Source organism: Alosa pseudoharengus, unplaced genomic scaffold (genome assembly GCF_046254945.1).
Source record: "Alosa pseudoharengus isolate Yale_2024_CS ecotype anadromous, Long Island Sound unplaced genomic scaffold, YU_APseudo_1.1 YU_APseudo_1.1_scf_17, whole genome shotgun sequence".
NCBI lineage: Eukaryota > Metazoa > Chordata > Actinopteri > Clupeiformes > Clupeidae > Alosa > Alosa pseudoharengus.
The window spans coordinates 37,119,416-37,137,285 of record NW_027468640.1 but is presented as its reverse complement, the minus strand read 5'-3'; the positions used below and the strand labels follow the sequence as shown (position 1 = coordinate 37,137,285).

At 41.2% G+C, this 17,870-nt stretch overlaps 2 protein-coding genes across 2 annotated transcripts; one reads left to right on the top strand and one right to left on the bottom strand.

Annotated features, from left to right (window-relative positions):
* Nucleotides 1-609: 609 nt before the first annotated feature.
* Nucleotides 610-8,039, bottom strand: rnf175 (ring finger protein 175). The gene is made up of 9 exons (XM_076289480.1): nt 7,939-8,039; nt 7,205-7,242; nt 6,668-6,809; nt 5,092-5,246; nt 4,503-4,610; nt 4,055-4,175; nt 3,560-3,693; nt 1,679-1,780; nt 610-1,498 (listed from the first exon to the last, which is right to left on the bottom strand). Exons 1-9 carry the CDS (start codon nt 7,957-7,959, stop codon nt 1,378-1,380), a joined length of 942 nt encoding a protein of 313 aa, XP_076145595.1. The 5' UTR covers nt 7,960-8,039; the 3' UTR covers nt 610-1,377.
* Nucleotides 8,040-10,247: 2,208 nt separating this feature from the next.
* On the top strand, nt 10,248-14,184 carry fgb (fibrinogen beta chain). Its single transcript, XM_076289810.1, has 8 exons — nt 10,248-10,346; nt 10,602-10,619; nt 10,964-11,164; nt 11,442-11,625; nt 12,083-12,424; nt 12,581-12,703; nt 12,899-13,184; nt 13,597-14,184. Exons 1-8 carry the CDS (start codon nt 10,251-10,253, stop codon nt 13,823-13,825), a joined length of 1,479 nt encoding a protein of 492 aa, XP_076145925.1. The 5' UTR covers nt 10,248-10,250; the 3' UTR covers nt 13,826-14,184.
* Nucleotides 14,185-17,870: the final 3,686 nt, after the last annotated feature.

Sequence of the window (17,870 nt, the reverse complement as noted above, 5' to 3'; positions counted from 1 at the left end):
ACAACCGAATGTTCATCGTTCATGCCTCAATTTTAGCCTTAACGTAAACTTTGTCTCAAATGTAATTATTTTATCCATTTAAAGCAGTGCTAGTTCATTCAACAACACGTGACTGACTTTACAGTAATCAATTTTACCATAAATCATCTACCTTCACTCTGATGTCAGATTGTTCCCCTTACAGCGAGACCTTCAGTACAGTACAGTTCATTTGTCACTGCTAATGTACAACACATCAATAAAGGACTGAGTAGATCATGGATTACTTTCCCCCCTTGATTTCTCTTTGTTAATTATTCTCTTGCAACCATCAACGTCGTTGAACGTTAGGAACTGATGGTTACTGCAGAAGATTTAAGGCAACCACTCAACTTCAACTGTCTTCAGTGTCTTCAGAGAAAATACAGAATATGTTTTGGAGATGCTAGATAGTGCTCCATTTCTTGACAGTCTAGTATGAGTGAGTAAGCTTTCAAAGGTTTAACCCTCTGGCTTCGTTCAATTTGCTTGAACAGTTTTCTTTTTTTCTTCAGTGTACAAACGAAGTGTTAAACACTAAAAAAAGTTCATAAGATGATCACTGAACGAACACAAACATGTTCATATATTGCACATACATTTCTAGAAATGCACACAAAACACATGAGAATTCGGATTTTCTTTTAAAATTTATCTCATTGTCAGTGAAGGATTTCAGAACATTATCCTGTCAACAATCAGCTGACCACAAACTAACCAAAACACAGATATGGATGGATGGGATAAAAATGTGCTTAACCCCCCCCCCCCCCAACAAAAAGAAACGAGGTTCCCACACCCAGACTTACAAAAACAATACTCTCACTTACACAAGAGATCACCAGAGTGAAATATTAATTTCTTACCTCTACTGATTCTCTTGCATTTGTCAAGTCCTCATGAAAAGGTTTTATGGCACCGTAGCTTACAGTATACCCTTAACAGTAAACAGGAAGGGGTCATTACATCCCACAGTAAGTAAATATTAAATCAAGCCCATGGTCTCCGATTAATCATATGCATCATGGAAAAAACAGCTGAGTAGATGACTGAACCACAACGCAGAAATGGAAAACAGGTCACATAGGCCTTAAAAACAACAAACAATCTAACAAATAATGGCATCAGCAAGTTTTTTAGACATTTCAATGTGTTGAAATCCCACGCTTTACAATGTAAGTCATTGGCTGAGCTGGCTGTGTGAAGCACTTGATACAGTATTAAATAAATAATATGATACAAAAGCATCTGCATCTATACATGGTAAAGTACAGAATTTACATCTTATAAATACTAACAGACAAAACCGTGCAAGTCGCTTAAAAATGGTTCATAGTTCTGTTCTTTTTGCCATTTTCTCTATTCGAGGCCCAAGGTGAAGTTAATTCCGTGAACGATGCCAATTATGATGGGTTGCCAAGCAACGAGGTACCTCAGCCAATCCAGAAGCTGGCCGTACAACACGTGTGTTTTCTCCCAACTGATAAATTGAGTTAAGAAGCTTTTGAGTGCAGATGTGATAGTTGAAAGTTTGTACTTAAGTTAGGGCACCATTTTTCATCCATGCTTAGATCATTCAAAAAGAAAGAAAACAAATTAATACAAATGCAGTCATTTATTTTATTAGGGGAAGGCTTAATATTTATGGATCAAAGGATACGGATTTTTCATCATTCTCTTCAGATCCACCTTCTCGTTGCAGTAGGGACAGGTCTGCTTCTTTCCCACAATGCACCATCCACGAATGCAAAACTCATGGAAACTGTCAGCAACCAATCATTAAGGATCAACACAATCACTTGTTCTGAATCAATCGGAACACTTGCAAATGTTGTTATTGCTATAGTATCCTATGTGAGCAACAATGAGTTATGAGCTGTTATGAGCTACAGCAGAACTGGTATTTACAGTTTTTCTTGATCGCTTTGATGCTTGGGTCAACTCTGACATCACGTTTTCAAAACAGCTAACACCCATGTCTGAACAAAAGCACTCTGGCCAAAATGACACATTTTGCTTGCAAATGCTGTTACTCTCTCAAAACACTTAAAACATGCAGCAAAAGCAAATTTTGCCTTCAAACAACATATCCTGTCGTTAAATCACTGTGTGATTTTCAATCAACCATTACACATTGGACAACAAAATGCACAATATAGTTCTCAAAATGAGCATTTTTGCTATGTCTGTTCCATTTCTTTTTTATTTTTCTGCTATCAGAAAAAACAGTGAAAAGACAAAATGTTGTGCAAAGGAGTTCATGAAGACCAAATGAATTTAGGTTTATTAAAGCAGGTCAAAGCAATCGAGAAAAAAACTGTAAAACAATACTTTTTCCAGTTATGGTTGGGACTGTTTACAGCCCTGACGTCCTTATGCACCTGAACACGGATGTTCCCACAGCAGTGGAAACCAGGCCACTGGGCACTATGGGACATCCATCTGATTGACAGCACACCCAGAGCCCTAATTAGAATAATAAAAAAGATTAACCCCCACACTTCTATTCAGGATATATGAGAAAAGTCTCATCATAGGTTCTTTACTTCTACATCTAAATAAGTGGTGATCTTTGTGCGGATGAGGAAAACTCCATCAAGCTTATCCAAAGTACAGTTAGAGAGACTCTTAATAGGACATAATTACACGTATTAGAGTTACCTTTACTAATGTAGTACACATCAGATGTTAAAGTAATTTGATAGAAACAGACACCTTACTTCTCATCTCCAAATGACTGGTATTAACTCATTGAATGCCAAGCTGTTTTCGGAAGCTTTGTCCTAGAGTGCCAGCAATCTAGACCATTGTTGATGATTTTTGTACAGCCACAGCATATTCTGTGTTATAGCTATGAACACATACAATGGCTCGTTTAAAAGGTGAGACTTTAAGCTCTCAGTGGGTGCAAACCGTGTATTTCTACACGCCTCTGTTCCTGAGAAATCCCAAGCTAAACAGTGGCTAGTTTTCATCAAAATCGCTGTTTTTTTTTAGAAATGGAGATATACAGTAACGTCTTTCATGAAATATTAAGTGTTGCCTGTAAACTTTCCGGGAAGTGATCAGCGAGACCTGGCGAGACTGCCACCTAGTGATAGACCCACGAAAATGGCCTGGTTTTGAGATGACGTGCATGCGTCACTGATTTGACCCAAAGCGGCAACCGAGTTATGATAAAATGTCCAGATAAAATGTTCAGATTGTGCGTTTTCATGAGTGTTCGATCGTCATATATTTCATTTCCATTCATCACAGAGTTCCCAAAATCACATATAAGGTGTGTTAGAGTGTCTAGTTTCGTAATTTAAAAAAAAAGCTAAAAACGTAATATTACGTTTTTGGCACTCAACGCATGGAAATGAAAAACGTAATATTACGTTTTTGGCACTCAATGAGTTAATCAGCAAGCACTAATGTGAATAGAGATTTGCTTCAAAATTTATTCCTTCACCTCTTCACAAGACACTGAAAGCCAGTAAATCAATCAGCATACAGTATGATGTGCACTAGTTCCCTACTGTGGCTTTTCAAAGGATACATGTGGTTACAGGAGAGCTGATACGTGTCCTCAATAATGCCTTCTTCATCCACGTCCACCAGGATCTTCTGACCGCACACCGCACAGATGTCGTCGCAGAGGCTGCGCGTGGGCATGCCTCCCACACTGTAGTACTGTCAGGCAGGAGCAGACGAGAGCAGAGAAACTGATCACACATCTAACTCTGCTCTGTGAGATTACACATAGAGCTTCACTTATCCTATATACCACTACATTAGAGACTGTTTATTAAACTACATTAGAATGACTTAGAGGCTTACTGATAAACAAAGCCTGTATGTGGCTTTCTGGCAACTGAGTTAACCAACAGTTAATAACTGGTTTATTTGCACTCTGCACAAAAGACCATACACTACATATGAAGCTTCAGAATAAAGCCGGGTATAAAATAAAATCTGTGTGGAATTCTGAAATCATGACATGAATATTTTTGATATGCAACACAGGTGATTGAACGTCTCTCTGTTAGCATACCCCTATGGTTGAGGCCATGTAGTCAGAGCAGATCTCAGCAAAGTCCCGTCCCATGACGCCGTAGTATAGCCCATAGAAGAGCATGATGACGCCCACATCCATCGAGTCCTCCGCTTTAATCCTGAACAACATCAATCGAAGCACAGAAGTAAAAAAAACGTCTCTAATTACAATTATTTGTGATTACTCAAGCTTAGCTGAAAAATAATGATATTCTCTATGATCGAACATATTGGGCCGGTTTGCCACACATGGATCATGACTAAAATAAAGAAAGCTTTAAGTGGAGGACTAGGCTTAATGCATGTATGGGAAACTAGCGATAGTGATTAGGTATAATGCTAACTATAACTGAAGTGATAACAGCATCGACAGCATCCTCATCATTAAGATGACCCTGTGCATCACTGGACCAAACCACAAGCAGCAGCATCTTTAGCGCCCTCACCTGAAGAGGACGTTGAAGCCAAACATGGTGAACATGATGGCCAGATAGCCCAACACTCCCACTGCATAGCTCAGCTTGTAGATCAGCAGGAACCACTTGTACACCATTCTACAGGAGGTCAAGTGCACACATGCTGGAACTATTAAAACATCTTGGAGTACACAATGTCAATGAGGTATGGATCCAAAATAAATAAACAAATAAACAAACAAATGTACACACACACACACACACACACTAATTCATGTGTTATTCATCGGACCTTTAAGCAAGACAATGATCTGAAACATCCAGCTAAACTGGGAAATAAATGGTGAACAAGAAACAATATCAACATTAAAGTGGCCCAGCCAGAGTCCAGACCTCAATCCATAAAAAGGTGAACACAATGCTAAAGTGATGGTACAAGTTCAATGTGTTGATCTGCATGATCTTCCTATGGCCATTAAAGCACATACAGTACAATGCTATGGAAGCAACATCAGAAATGTGTTGTTACTCAAACATTCAAATCCTTTCAATGGCACATCTTTGGTTGGTATCTGACAGAAGGCCACTGAGGGCTTGTTCTGGGTGGTGCAGTCCTTACCTGGGCGTCCTGCCAGACAGGGGCTTCCGTGTGGCCCTGAAGATGATGTAGCTGGTGATGACGGAGAACATGCCCCAGGTGGAGAGGAAGCGCCACCAGTACAGCTTGATGGTGAAGTAGAGAGGCACCACCCACATCTGCAGCAGGGTCACCAGCTGGAGAAAAGCAGGCCAAAACACACACACACACACACAAACACACACACCACACACACAAAGAAATAAGAGCAACCAGTGGTTAGCATTCACTACGGTAAACTTCACTGCAAACCTTTGGAGTGGAGCAAGCTACCAACCGACAGTTAGTAAGGCGAGTAACCAATAGGCTAGTATACTTCAGCTGTCCATCACAAGCTCACAAATTTTTGATTAAAATCAACTTTATTGTTCAAGTATGTCAACACTGCAGAAATTCTGCTCCAGTCATGAAGACAGCAGCAATTTATCACATTCACATATAAAATCAACTTCATTGGTAGGACAATGGACAGCTCCACCAAAAGAAAGCAGTTTAGGCTAATGTCTCAATGACTATGTTTACATCTACCTCAGTATCCCGGTTATGAGCCTAATCCCATTTTTGATCCTATTCAGAAAATGATGCTTACATGAACACAGAGAAACCTGGTTATTAAAATCCCGGTTTCTGGAGTACTCTTGCTAGCATAACCGGATTTCTCCAAACCGTATTAGGATAAGGATCCTTCAAAATCATAACCAAGATAATGAAGTGCATGTGAACAGTCACTGTCTTGCCAAGAGGTGCCAATGGCCTATTACCACAGAGAGCATCTGCATGAGGCAGAGATAACAAACTCAAGGGGACTAACCAGATTATGTCTGACAGCAGGGCAGTGTATGGGATAAGGAATGGGATGAGGAATGGGATAAGGAATTAGTAGTACAGTGAGCAGACTGCCCAGCTGTCTTCCAAGTGTTAAGTTCAGTCAGGAAAGAAGAGTGATCTCTGTGGACAAACGTCCGTGGAGGAATGAGAGAGCTCTCAGTGTCTGGACTGGGCAACCATCACTTGAGTAGCACATAGTAGCCACATGAGCCAAATCTGCTTTGTCATCATCACATTCACAATATTTAACAGTGTCACCTGATTCAACCATCCTTCGTGCTCAAGCAAGCTGCATGTTAGCAATGGAAAAGACACATTGTTGCATGTATCATGCAATGAATGACAATGAGGGACTTCTACTACTTTGACCCAAGGCTTTATGCTACCCCCACCTTGCACAGATATGAAGCTACATCTTCTGACCACAACCTGACCAATAACAGGTCATGTTGCACAGAAAACAAAGTTGGACTCCTACCATCACATCCAATCATTACCCTCACCTTGCTCATGAGTCATGACAAACTCTGAGTACTGATAATCAGCCCATTCATAGAGGATGCACAGTATATGTTACAATCAAACTAAATAAACACTATGATTATAGAAGAGACAAAGTCTCTTATATAACCAAACCGAAACATCAACTCCTCATTGCAGATGTATGTGCATAGTCACAACTGTCAGCCACGTGCCAGATGTGTGACTGGCGGGCGGCGTTGAGACTCACGTTGTAGGAGCGGCTGTGCCTCTGCTTCCACTGCACCAGGAGGATCTGGGCCACCACCAGCGTGGCGATGAGGATGAGCACCATCTCGGCGTGCATGGCCTCATGGCCTCGGTGCTTCACGTGCAGCCGCTCATGCTGCACTCTGCAGGGAGAAAGGAGACGGAGAGAGATGGAGAGGGAGGGAGAGAGGGATTGAGAGAGGGAGAGAGAGAGAGGGAGGGAGAGAAGAGAAAAGGCCCCAAATAAAAACTCATAGTCACAGTATTCAAAAAGTAGCGATGTGTGATCAAGACTTACATAGGTAAAGAATACACAATAGTGTGGGAGACAAAGAAAAGAGAAGAGGCACTTGGCTACATATAGGATGGCTACACATGAGTACACAGCAAATTGTACAAATAGTACAATTTCATGAGTTTACGGAAAGCCTTTAGCTTTACTTGTTTAACTCCTTGAACATGCATCTTCAGTCAGTGCCTCATGCATAGCAGTGTTTCAGTTATACAGAGAGAAACAGAGGGAGAGTTTTCAACTTACTTCCAGTTCTCTCTGTGGGACATTTTCAAAATGTCCCCCTAAGACAAAAAGAGAAAAGGGTACCAGTTACAATACCATAATCTAAGTTGTTGCTATCAGAGAAGTAAAGAGCTGCGACCCCTTTAAAACCACATACAACCACTAAACACGAAAACAACGTTAATCAAAGGATGTGATTTTCGGGCATTTCTTTGTTGACCCATTAAGCAAAACGTAATCGACTTTGAATGGGGATGGTGATGAAAACAGTAGCCTACAACTAAGGTGCGACAGCGTAGTGTTGGTTGATTGATTTGTCAGTCGCACAGACCCTCTCAACTCTAACCAAGACATTTATTAAATATAGAAATTGTTTTAGTTAACGTTGTAGCTGTTGTTTTATCCAAGTAATCAGCTAAGTTAAACAGGCTATTCAAGTCGGTAAAACCTAACGTGTGAATTACATCTCTGGTTAACTGGTTATAGTTTACAAAGAGACATGTAGACCAGAATGTGTCAGCTGAAAGGTGCCACATTTACATAGACGTTTGGTTACACACCCTATCAGTCAGTCAGCCTGCCAATCAGGTGGATCACAACAGATGACAAGCTAACTGTCCACGTAGCTAGCTAGCAAGCTAACAATTTTCATTACGATTTGTGTCTGCAAATTATTGTGTATAAACAAAATGACAACTACAGTCATGTACACACTAAAGCACTGCTATCGATAACAACGTCAAATCGATAGTTACCTGCGGTTGTGTATCACCCATTCCCCTAATTTCTATTTTCCAACCGGCAAGCTAAAATCATAGTGGTGCGATTCTTCTTCTACAACTGGAGCCAATTGAAGGTGTAACAGAATAACTAAACCAGTTTCGATATCGCCAGCTAGTGGCCTGAAAAGGTTCTACATGTGCATTGTATTGAATGAATATGGCTACACAGTCATTATGCCTCTCCCTGCCAGAGAGAAAGCTAATGAAAGCTTAGTTTGGGCTCAACGTAAGTAGCCTAGCCTAGGGACTCTGGGGAAAAATGTGTGTTTGAAGGAATAACATGTGTTTATTTATTTGTTTGCTTTTGAACCTAATTATTCTAACTATTCTAACATGAGATAGGGCCTACGTGTGCACTTCATATAGGCTACCCCGTTTTTTATTTTTCTTGAAATGAAATTCAGTTAAATTCAATTAAATTTGTGCTTTATTGGTATGACTGTAGGCCTATAATGTCACTAGGCTTGAAGCAGGAGAAAGATATGGAGAGTGAAGGGCTCATACAAAGAAAGATTTAAACAAAATGATCCAGGAAGACATAAATATGAAAGACATCAAAAATGAGGAAGTGCTGGTAGAGGAGGTCGAGAGGGATGAGAGATAAGGGCAGCTCCAGTCTAAGAACAACCATACTTTTGGATGATAACTTTTATTGGGGGCCAAAACAAGAGTTGAGTGACACCGGACTATGCATGTACAATGAAACAGCAAATGTGCGTTTGTGTGTGTGTACTGTAGGCTATGTAGTGTGTGTGTGTGTGTGTGTGGGGGGGGGGGGGTTGTGACTTGTGTCTGACTCAGTACACTGCCAGTGTGTATGTGTGTTTGTGTGTGTGTGTGTGTGTGTGTGTGTGTGCGGGTGTGCGCTTGCGTGTGCAAACTTGTGTGCACTGCCAGTCTGGGTGCATGTGTGTGATGCATGTGTGTCAGTATTTATGTGTCTGTAAGTTGTGTGCACTTTGTGTGTGTGTGTGTGTGTGTGTTCGTTCACGTATGGAACTGTGTGTGTGTGTGTGTGTTTGTGTGTGTGTGCGTGTGTGTGTGTGTGTGTGTGTGTGTGTGTGTACAGTATGTGTGTAAAAACTTGTGTACAGTGCATGGATTTGGATTAAACAAAACCCCCCAAAAACATTAAAAAGAATAATTATTTTTTTAAATAAAATTTCAAAAGGCCTTGTGAATTAAAGCACTTACCCTGATTGTGAAAGTAGCCATTTGTAATTGCCAAATGATGATGCATAGTGATTAATGATTACCCCCTTACCACAAGCCCTACGTTTCTAAACTCATGTTTGCTCTGAGGACAAAAGTAACAAGCAAGTAGCCTAACACTCATTCTTAAATAAACTTTTGGTGCAAACTCAGTTTGTTGTTCTAGTTCAGTGCCACTGTCATTGACTCATATGTGTCTCTGCTGGCCAACCCCTCAGCATTGATTGGGTCATAGACCAGCAGAATCCCACTAAACAACCTACTTGACTTGCATAATAACAGAAGAAACTTGAATTTCACACACCTTACCTGCAAATACAGGAACTCATTATGGAATTACAGTTCAACATTGATTGAAAAAATAATGGCATTATCATTGCCAGTGAACTGCTATGTCTTTGGTTTATTGAATTGGAAACAGAGGTCAGTCAGACTAAAACTGACATCCCCCCCCCCCCCCAAAACTCCATGGTCACTTTTGCCTCACTATTGTCAAAATCCAGCATGCCTAATTTCATTCCCCCATACCACCATTATACCTTGTAGTACAAGGACTTCATCATTCATTCATTGATAATTATTCTACTTTATCTTTTATTACTTTTTTTTTTACTACTTTTGCCTTTGTTTTTTGCTTACTAATTATCCTTTAGTTTTAAATTATTTTACCTTGTGTTTTATGTTTTCTTTTTATTATGATCTTTACCTTTTAACTTTGACTATATTGCCTTTCTATGCTTTTTATTTGTTATTATTGTTTGGTTTTGTTTATGTAAAGCACATTGAATGACCTCATGTGTATGAAATGCGCTATATAAATAAACTTGACTTGACTTGACTTGACTTCATCAAAGCAAATGGATCCACATTTCCCAAAAACGATTCAGAACATTGACTCAAAATAAATAGAACAAGAGAACGATGAGTGAGCACCTGAGGTTAATCATCAACCTTCTCTCTGTGATGAAGAACACCCACGCTGTGAGGTGGGTGGTGGCCTGTGGGTAGATGGTATATATATGAGGGTCTCTGTCCTGAGAGGGTAGTGAATCCACAGCCTCCGAGCAACCAACATGAAGATATTATTAGTGCTTTGCCTGTGTATCTGCACTTTGCCTATCTATCAGTCCCTTGCTGATGAGCTGGATGAGTATGATGATTATGGTTTGGTCAGTATTTGCCTCTGATTTTTGATCACTTGACAGTATTTTCTGAATTTTCCTTCCTATTACCACAGTGTTAATGTTAACACATGGCATAGAACATGTGAATAGCATAGAATTGCAAGATTACCATAAAAGCATAGCATAAAAAGTGATAAAAAGTTGATAGTCCAAATCATTTTTCAGCTGTAGATAAAAGTAAATGTGCATAATAATTTGACATCTCTTCTAAACATACAATATGTCTCATGTCTCCCACAGGATCCAAAGGATAAAGAAGTAAGTGTTTGAACATCTCTGGGATCACTAGTCCCCTCTCCTGCTTGCTACATGATAGGCTACACCTTAACTTCACTTTCAACTTATTTCATTTCTTTCCGATATGTCTTCTTTCATGCTTCTTTGTTTCTTTGACCTATATTAAATGTTTTATATTTATATGATAGTCTTTATCAAACTGATGTTTACAAACGTTATACTGGTATTCATATTGTGTAAATGAAAGAAAAAGTTACCGTATATAGAGAAAATGGACTGAGTGGTGTAGGCTAAGTGGTATGGTGTAATAATGATGAAAAACAGCATCCGCTTCAACCACTCTGCTCTGTCCGGTCCTTTTGCAGGGCGCCGTAATTGATCCCAGAGGTCACCGTCCAGTCTCCAGAGGTCGCGAGACGTACGTGCCGAGTGGCGGCGCACCCCCTCCTATCTCTGGCCGTGGTCGTTACCGTGGGAGACCAACAGCTGCACCCACTACATCAAAGCAGGAGCAGAAGGAGGAGCAGCCAGATGCAGGAGGCTGTACCCATGCCTCAGAAAGAATGGTGACACTGTGTTTACAATTGTTCATTCATAGATTGATCGATTAATTGATGAAATTCTATCAATGTTTGGTCCAGTCCTGCAATTACTATGTGCCTAGGCCACGAGGATAGGTAAAAAATTATATTCTTAATCTTTTAATCTTGCTCTTGAGAATAATTGCATTTTTGTGAGCTGTGCTGGGTGCATTATGTTAAGTTGGATTCCCATTGCATGAGCTTGTTAAGATTGGTTCTGGGCTTGTTCAAACTGGTTCTGCTCTCCCTTGGTTCTGATAAGGGCGTGCTCTGTCCCAATGGCTGTGAGCTGAAGAACACCATCCTCAAGCAAGAGCGTAACGTCAAACCCACAGTGACTGAGCTGAAGAGGGGTGTGGATGAACTGAACCGCGACACAAACAGCATCTACAAATACGTTAATGGGTTGTCCGACGAGCTCCGTGAGCGCCAGAGAGTGACCGATGGTGAGAGCCGAGCCTCTCCTAGCCCAGCAGCTAATCTCCACACTTTTACATTTCAATCATTTGCTGCTAAATGTGTCCATTTAGCTGGCCCTTTTATCCAAAGCCACCTACAAACAAGGAATAGCATTCGAGCAGACCTTATAATAACAATACAAAATCAATACAAGATAACCAGAAGATGATGGTGCAGAGATTTAAGTAAAATCAGAGGATGAGTTCAAGAGAGACAATAGTAGATAGAAAGAAAAATAAGTAAATGGTCCACAATGCAAGATTCTTAAACTAATACCCACATGAGAACTTTTCCCTACAAATTAGCACAATATGCTAACACCTCTAATTATGACTCAACATACAGCTTGAAATGACTGCCTTTATGGAACCTTAAGAGTTTCACCACCATTTTGTGTCCGTGGCTTATCCGCCTCACCTTGCCTTCTCTACCGCCCGTCACCAGGCAATGGGCAGCTGGTGGGCGAATACACCAATGACCTGGAGTCCCAGCATGCCTTCATCAAAGAGGCGGTCAACACCAACTTCCCCAGCAACATCCGCATCCTGCAGGGCATCATGGACACGCTGCGGAGCAAGGTCCAGCGCATCAGCCAGGCCATCATAGCTCAGCGGGATAAGTGCAAGGACCGCTGCACCGTCACTTGCCCCATCCCCGTTGTGTCCGGCAAGGAGTGCGAGGACATCTACCGCAAGGGTGGCACCGAGTCCCAGATGTATTACATCCGGCCTGACAGCTTCTACAAGCCCTACAGGGTGTACTGCGACCAGACCACACTCGACGGAGGTCAGCTGAGTGACATGATGTCTAACCTCTTCTTTAGATTACATGTTGGATTGGACTGTAGTATCGAACAGCGTGCAGTTTTGTATTGTAGGCTATTGTGTTGTTATGTGTGGCATTTGTCACATTTGTTCACATGTGCTTGTCGTCCATTCCCAGGCTGGACTACTATCCAGACTCGTATGGATGGTAGTGTGGATTTCGGCCGTCGCTGGGATGAGTACAGGAGAGGCTTTGGCAATATCGCTTTTGACACAGGCAAAAAGTACTGCAACACTCCAGGTATGGCCATTCAATCTCAGAGGAAATCTGAAATATTCTTATTATAATGCATGCAGTAAAATACCAAAACTTCCATACTCCGTTCCCAAAATGTTTTAAGAAAAAAGTTCACATAGCACAAACATGTCCTACAAACTTTCCCACTCTTGTCAAAAACAAACTTGACTCTGTAAATACATTCTGCTTGTCTCACAGGAGAGTACTGGCTCGGCAACGACCGCATCAGCCAGATTACCAAGATGGGCCCGACTGAGATCCTTTTCGAGATGGAGGACTGGAGCGGCGCTAAAACGCAGGCCCGTTACCAGCAGTTCACCGTGCAGGGCGAGGCCTCCAACTACATGGTGTCCATCGCCGGCTACTCCGGCACCGCAGGCGACACCCTGCTGACCGGTGCCTCGGAGCTATTTGGAGAGAATCGCACCATGACCATCCACAACGGCATGATGTTCAGCACATACGATCGTGACAATGACAAATGGTGAGCGTAGTCTGCCAAAGCTGGGACACAAAGAACACTGTGAAGATGCTTAAATAAGTTTAGACCACTGCTCATTTGCCACTGGCTATATCTGGCTATGTGAGGAATACCTACATACTGTACAACTTTAACTATGTTATATTAGTTATTATTATTCTAGCTAGAATGTCTTGCCATAAGGCGCTCAGAGATGACATTTGACAAAATGTTTCTCAAGAAAGCACATAGCATAGCAGACACAGTCCAACTCTCCTCCAAGATGCATATCATACCAATCTGCATCATTCTTTCACACACACAACAGTCCTTAGATCACAACAGATCTCAGCAGATCATCATGGTGTTGGTGGGTCGTTAGTTGTGTTTTGACCCCTCTGTGTCTTGACCCTCGCTCTACTCTGTGTGCCCTCAGGACCCCGGGTGACCCCTCAAAGCAGTGCTCCCGAGAAGACGGCGGCGGCTGGTGGTACAACCGCTGTCACTCAGCCAACCCCAACGGCCGATACTACTGGGGCGGCTCCTACACCAAATACATGGCCAAGCATGGCACAGATGACGGCATGGTGTGGATGAACTGGAAGGGCTCCTGGTACTCCCTGAAGTCTATGTGCATGAAGATCAGACCCTTCTTCCAGCAGTAGACCCCAGCGGACACGCAGCGGTCAGAGACGCCCAGGAATGTTTGGTCAACATGCAGAGCGTGAGGAGAGAGGAGAGTCTTTTTCTACAATGGACATTAGCACACGTAGACACTCTGGAAGAGATACAGGAGAAACAAAACATGAAGCCAAAAAATGCTGATAGAGATCAGAAAAGTGATAGAGTTTAAATTGTGTTATATTTATAATAGCACAAGACATTGATTGTTGATCTGAGTTTTACGGAGCTGTTGATGATATTAAATACATTTCATGAAGCAGAGAAATGCTGCATTAAAGCTAAACTGGTTTTCATGCTACGGTGTAAAAGAATACTGAATATGTAAATGTGTGTATGTTCAAAGTGGATTTTCAAGATAAACTTGCAATAAAGTCTCTGAGAAAATATTTTATTGCCTTTTCATCTTCTTCTCATCTTATTGCATTCTTCCTCAAAAGTGGTGAAATCAATTAAACTGAACTGAACTGAAATATTATCCTATACACAAAACACAATGTGAGCACAATAAATATAAAAAACATATTTTATTTTATAATCTTGTATATATATATGTAAAGAACATTCAAGGAAAAGCCCACAAAATGACGCAGTGCAAGCATATCAGAACTTTCCGCAAATAAATGTTCATAAACAAACAAATGCTTCCTTTCTCATCTCTCTTGTACCACAGACCATATACAAAAAACAACTGAAATACAAAATCAAATTCATATCTGCAAGGGTACCCAATTTATTATTAAACTATAAGGGAAAAACATTCAATGACATTTTTTCCACTGTCCCTATATGTAAAAAGATTGCATGTCTGCACCACGACTTGCTTGGTAGACTGTCCTCACTAGTGTTCTGGGTTGGAACTGTCCCATTCATCAAAATTGTATTGTGGAAATAAGGTACTTGCGACCTGGATTTCAAACAACCTTTCTTTTAACAAAGTTTCTTTTCAAACAAACTTTCTTGTTTAACACAGGTACAGGTGACATGACACAATTGCACCACAAAATAATGAAGGGGGCGGGGGGCTTCTTAAGGTCTACACCATCTTCAGCTGTGATGCACGTCTTGTTATGGTGGACTAACAGCAAGGAGCTCTATAAAGACACCAGGGCCTGGTCTGGCATACTGTAGATCATCTGCACCCAGTCCAGATCAAGGAGCTCTATAAAGACACCAGGGCCTGGTCTGGCATAGATCATCTGCACCCAGTTCAGATCAGGCCCAGTCTAGGGCTAGGTAGCTGTTAGCGGTTGCGTTAGCTCTGGCTTGCCCACGCTCCCATCAGCCCATGACCAGCGCAGCGCCACTCCAGCTCACACCGGCCCTTTGTGTCTTGAGCTCCCTCTCTGTGAGATGATGAAAAATAAACAGAACACCAAAACCCTACCCTGGGCTCAATATGAATTTCTTATTGTCAACAAATTTTGCAAAAATATTCATATTCAGGTCCATGGACATCAGTTCACAAACATTGGACTGTGTGCACTTTATTCGAGTCTTTCCCTAAACATGTGCAATGCACCATCATACCTCTACAGTAAACATATGATATAAATAAAGATTGTGTGGTAACAGACAATGAGCGATGGCTTGATTATGAAGATATTTTTGACGCAAACAATGCAGTCAACTTATGAGGTAGTAAGCCTTTGCCTAACCGCTGGGAAAATCTGATTTTCAGTCCTCCAAGTCAAAGTCATTGAAAAGTTCCTCTAAAACGATTTGGTTCAAGTCGATGTCCTCGAACTGTGTTAGGAACTCCTTGCGTACTATCGGGATGCTTCTGTAAGAGTGGGAGCTGGGAGGACGGAGCACTGGCTGTAGGACGAGCTTCCTTATGTCGGCTGGGAACATGGCTTTTTTGGTAGTCAAACGGTTAAATTTGGCTAGCTGGCTCTCCATGTCTGTGTAGGCGTCATGGTCGATGTGATGGACAAAGGTGTGTTTGCATGACCCATGACAAGCTCGAAGTTTGATGTCAATGTCCACCTGAAGAGCCAAACATATGAAGAAATCAAGTTAAGTAATCAGTTCAAAGGTGCCCTGTCTGCAGTGAGCACACAGCAAAAAACAATCGCAAATAGAGATTGTCGGGAAAATCTAGGCTGTTATCACTGATATTCAGTATTACAATGTAATAACACACACATACTGTTCTCTCTCTCTCACACACACACACACACACACACACACACACACACACACACACACACACACACACACACACACACACACACACACACACACACACACACACACCTCCATCCGTCGCATATCGATAATCTGCTGCTGTACGAGGCTGTGTATCTTGTGTAGTTTTCTGGAGAGCTCTGTGGAACGTCTCTGCAGTAGCGCCAGGTTCCTTTGAAGGTCCTCAAACCTCTCTGCATATCTCAGCTCAGCAACTACCCAAAGTTGTTTAAGCAATTCACTTAATTTAGTTAAGGTTATAAACCCAAATGGAAAGTTATGAAATGCATTAATATATCACAGATTATATTGATATTCAGTATAATATAATTTATCTATACAGAGTCAGAAATAAAGACAAACAATAGAAATACTAGAAGTACAGAATAATATATATTAATACAAATACATTATGAAAAATAGAATAGAATAGAATAGAATAGAATAGAATGAGTGAATGTGAAACTGGTGAGGTGTTTACAGGCCTACCATAGTTCTTAACTATGATCTTGCGGTGGGTGTAGTAGATGGCTGTGGTCATCAGCATAGCTGAGGAGATGGCACTCTGGTACGTCTGAGCCCGTGAGCAGACCTGCCCCAGGCGTCTGTGGAAGTCGGTTTCTGTGGCATCTATCAGACCGTCCAGCCGACAGCCAGATGGACATTTGTCAGTCTGTCCAACATGGAGATTAAATTTTTTGGGGTTAAAGAGTAATGGAACATATAAAGATATTATAAAAAAAATTAAAAAATCAATACTTTTCCATGAAAAGTATTGAAACTGTGCTTTGTTTTTGGAATTCTTTAATTTTGTTCAGGTAAATCAAAGGATTTATCCAAATGGATTACTATCCGAGTATCATAGTGTTTGCAGAGTTGTTGACAAAATGTTCAAAGCAAATGAAATGTTCGAAAATAAATATGGATTTAGTCCAATTTACACAAAAAATAGTACTGCTGTCTTACAATACTATACCAACCTCAAATACATGCATTAGGCCAACTTCAAACTATACACTATCCTGCTGCTAATATTCAATAGCTTGGGGGTCTGGACAGGAGTCTGGTCAAATCTAAGCTCATCCATGGGCCCTGTTTCTCTCACTCTGGTGTGTACATGGTCTGCCACTGCCCTATCAACATCCAGGGCAGACACTAGCACTGAGTTCACGACCATTGTATGAGGGTCACTTCAGACGAGCTTATTCAATGTAATGCTATTGACATATAATGATATCAAACACATACAAGTGTATTGAGAAGAACTGGGGCGGCGCACAGAGGGTTATTGCTTTTTATTGAGATCATTGTGCGCTATCATGTTGTATACGGTTTATTGAGAACATTGTGCACTATCATGTTGTACACATGTTTACTCTGTACGAGTCTGAAATGGGACTGTCAACCAGTAGTCTCTAAACGTGGATGTGTATATTTTGTAAGGATGTGTGCTGTATCCACTGTTTTCACTTTTTCTCCATTGACCAAGAAAGAAATATCCACACAGAGAATAAAGGCTAGTCTAATCTAATCTAATCTAAAGGCATATTTCTTGAAAATGTTTTGGGACTGCAGTTCAGAGGAACTTACCCACTGGTCGTCTGAACACAGAGGATATGATGGCTTTGCTGGGCACCGGCTGTAGCGACTGCTAACAGAGCCGTGACGGTAGTGTGGTCGGAGGAGCACGTGGTCTCCTTTCAAGGCCTGACACTCTACAACACAAAAAGAAACACATACACTTGTTCTTATTTTCATACATAGAGTTCTAAGAAAAGTACATAGATAATACTATGACTATAACCTGGATTCACATTTTGTTGTACCGTGCATTATTTA

What these genes read in the sequence shown, in the direction of transcription:
- rnf175 (XM_076289480.1), bottom strand. Translation starts at nt 7,959, where the DNA reads ATGGGTGATACACAACCGCAG. An exon ending in CTGTCTGGCAGGACGCCCAG is followed by an intron (nt 4,611 to 5,091) that starts GTAAGGACTGCA and finishes GACCTCCTGTAG; the next exon opens with AATGGTGTACAAGTGGTTCC. An exon ending in GGCTTCAACGTCCTCTTCAG is followed by an intron (nt 4,176 to 4,502) that starts GTGAGGGCGCTA and finishes GATGTTGTTCAG; the next exon opens with GATTAAAGCGGAGGACTCGA.
- fgb (XM_076289810.1), top strand. Translation starts at nt 10,251, where the DNA reads ATGAAGATATTATTAGTGCTTTGCCTGTGTATCTGCACTTTGCCTATC. An exon ending in GCGCCAGAGAGTGACCGATG is followed by an intron (nt 11,626 to 12,082) that starts GTGAGAGCCGAG and finishes GCCCGTCACCAG; the next exon opens with GCAATGGGCAGCTGGTGGGC. An exon ending in AAAGTACTGCAACACTCCAG is followed by an intron (nt 12,704 to 12,898) that starts GTATGGCCATTC and finishes CTTGTCTCACAG; the next exon opens with GAGAGTACTGGCTCGGCAAC.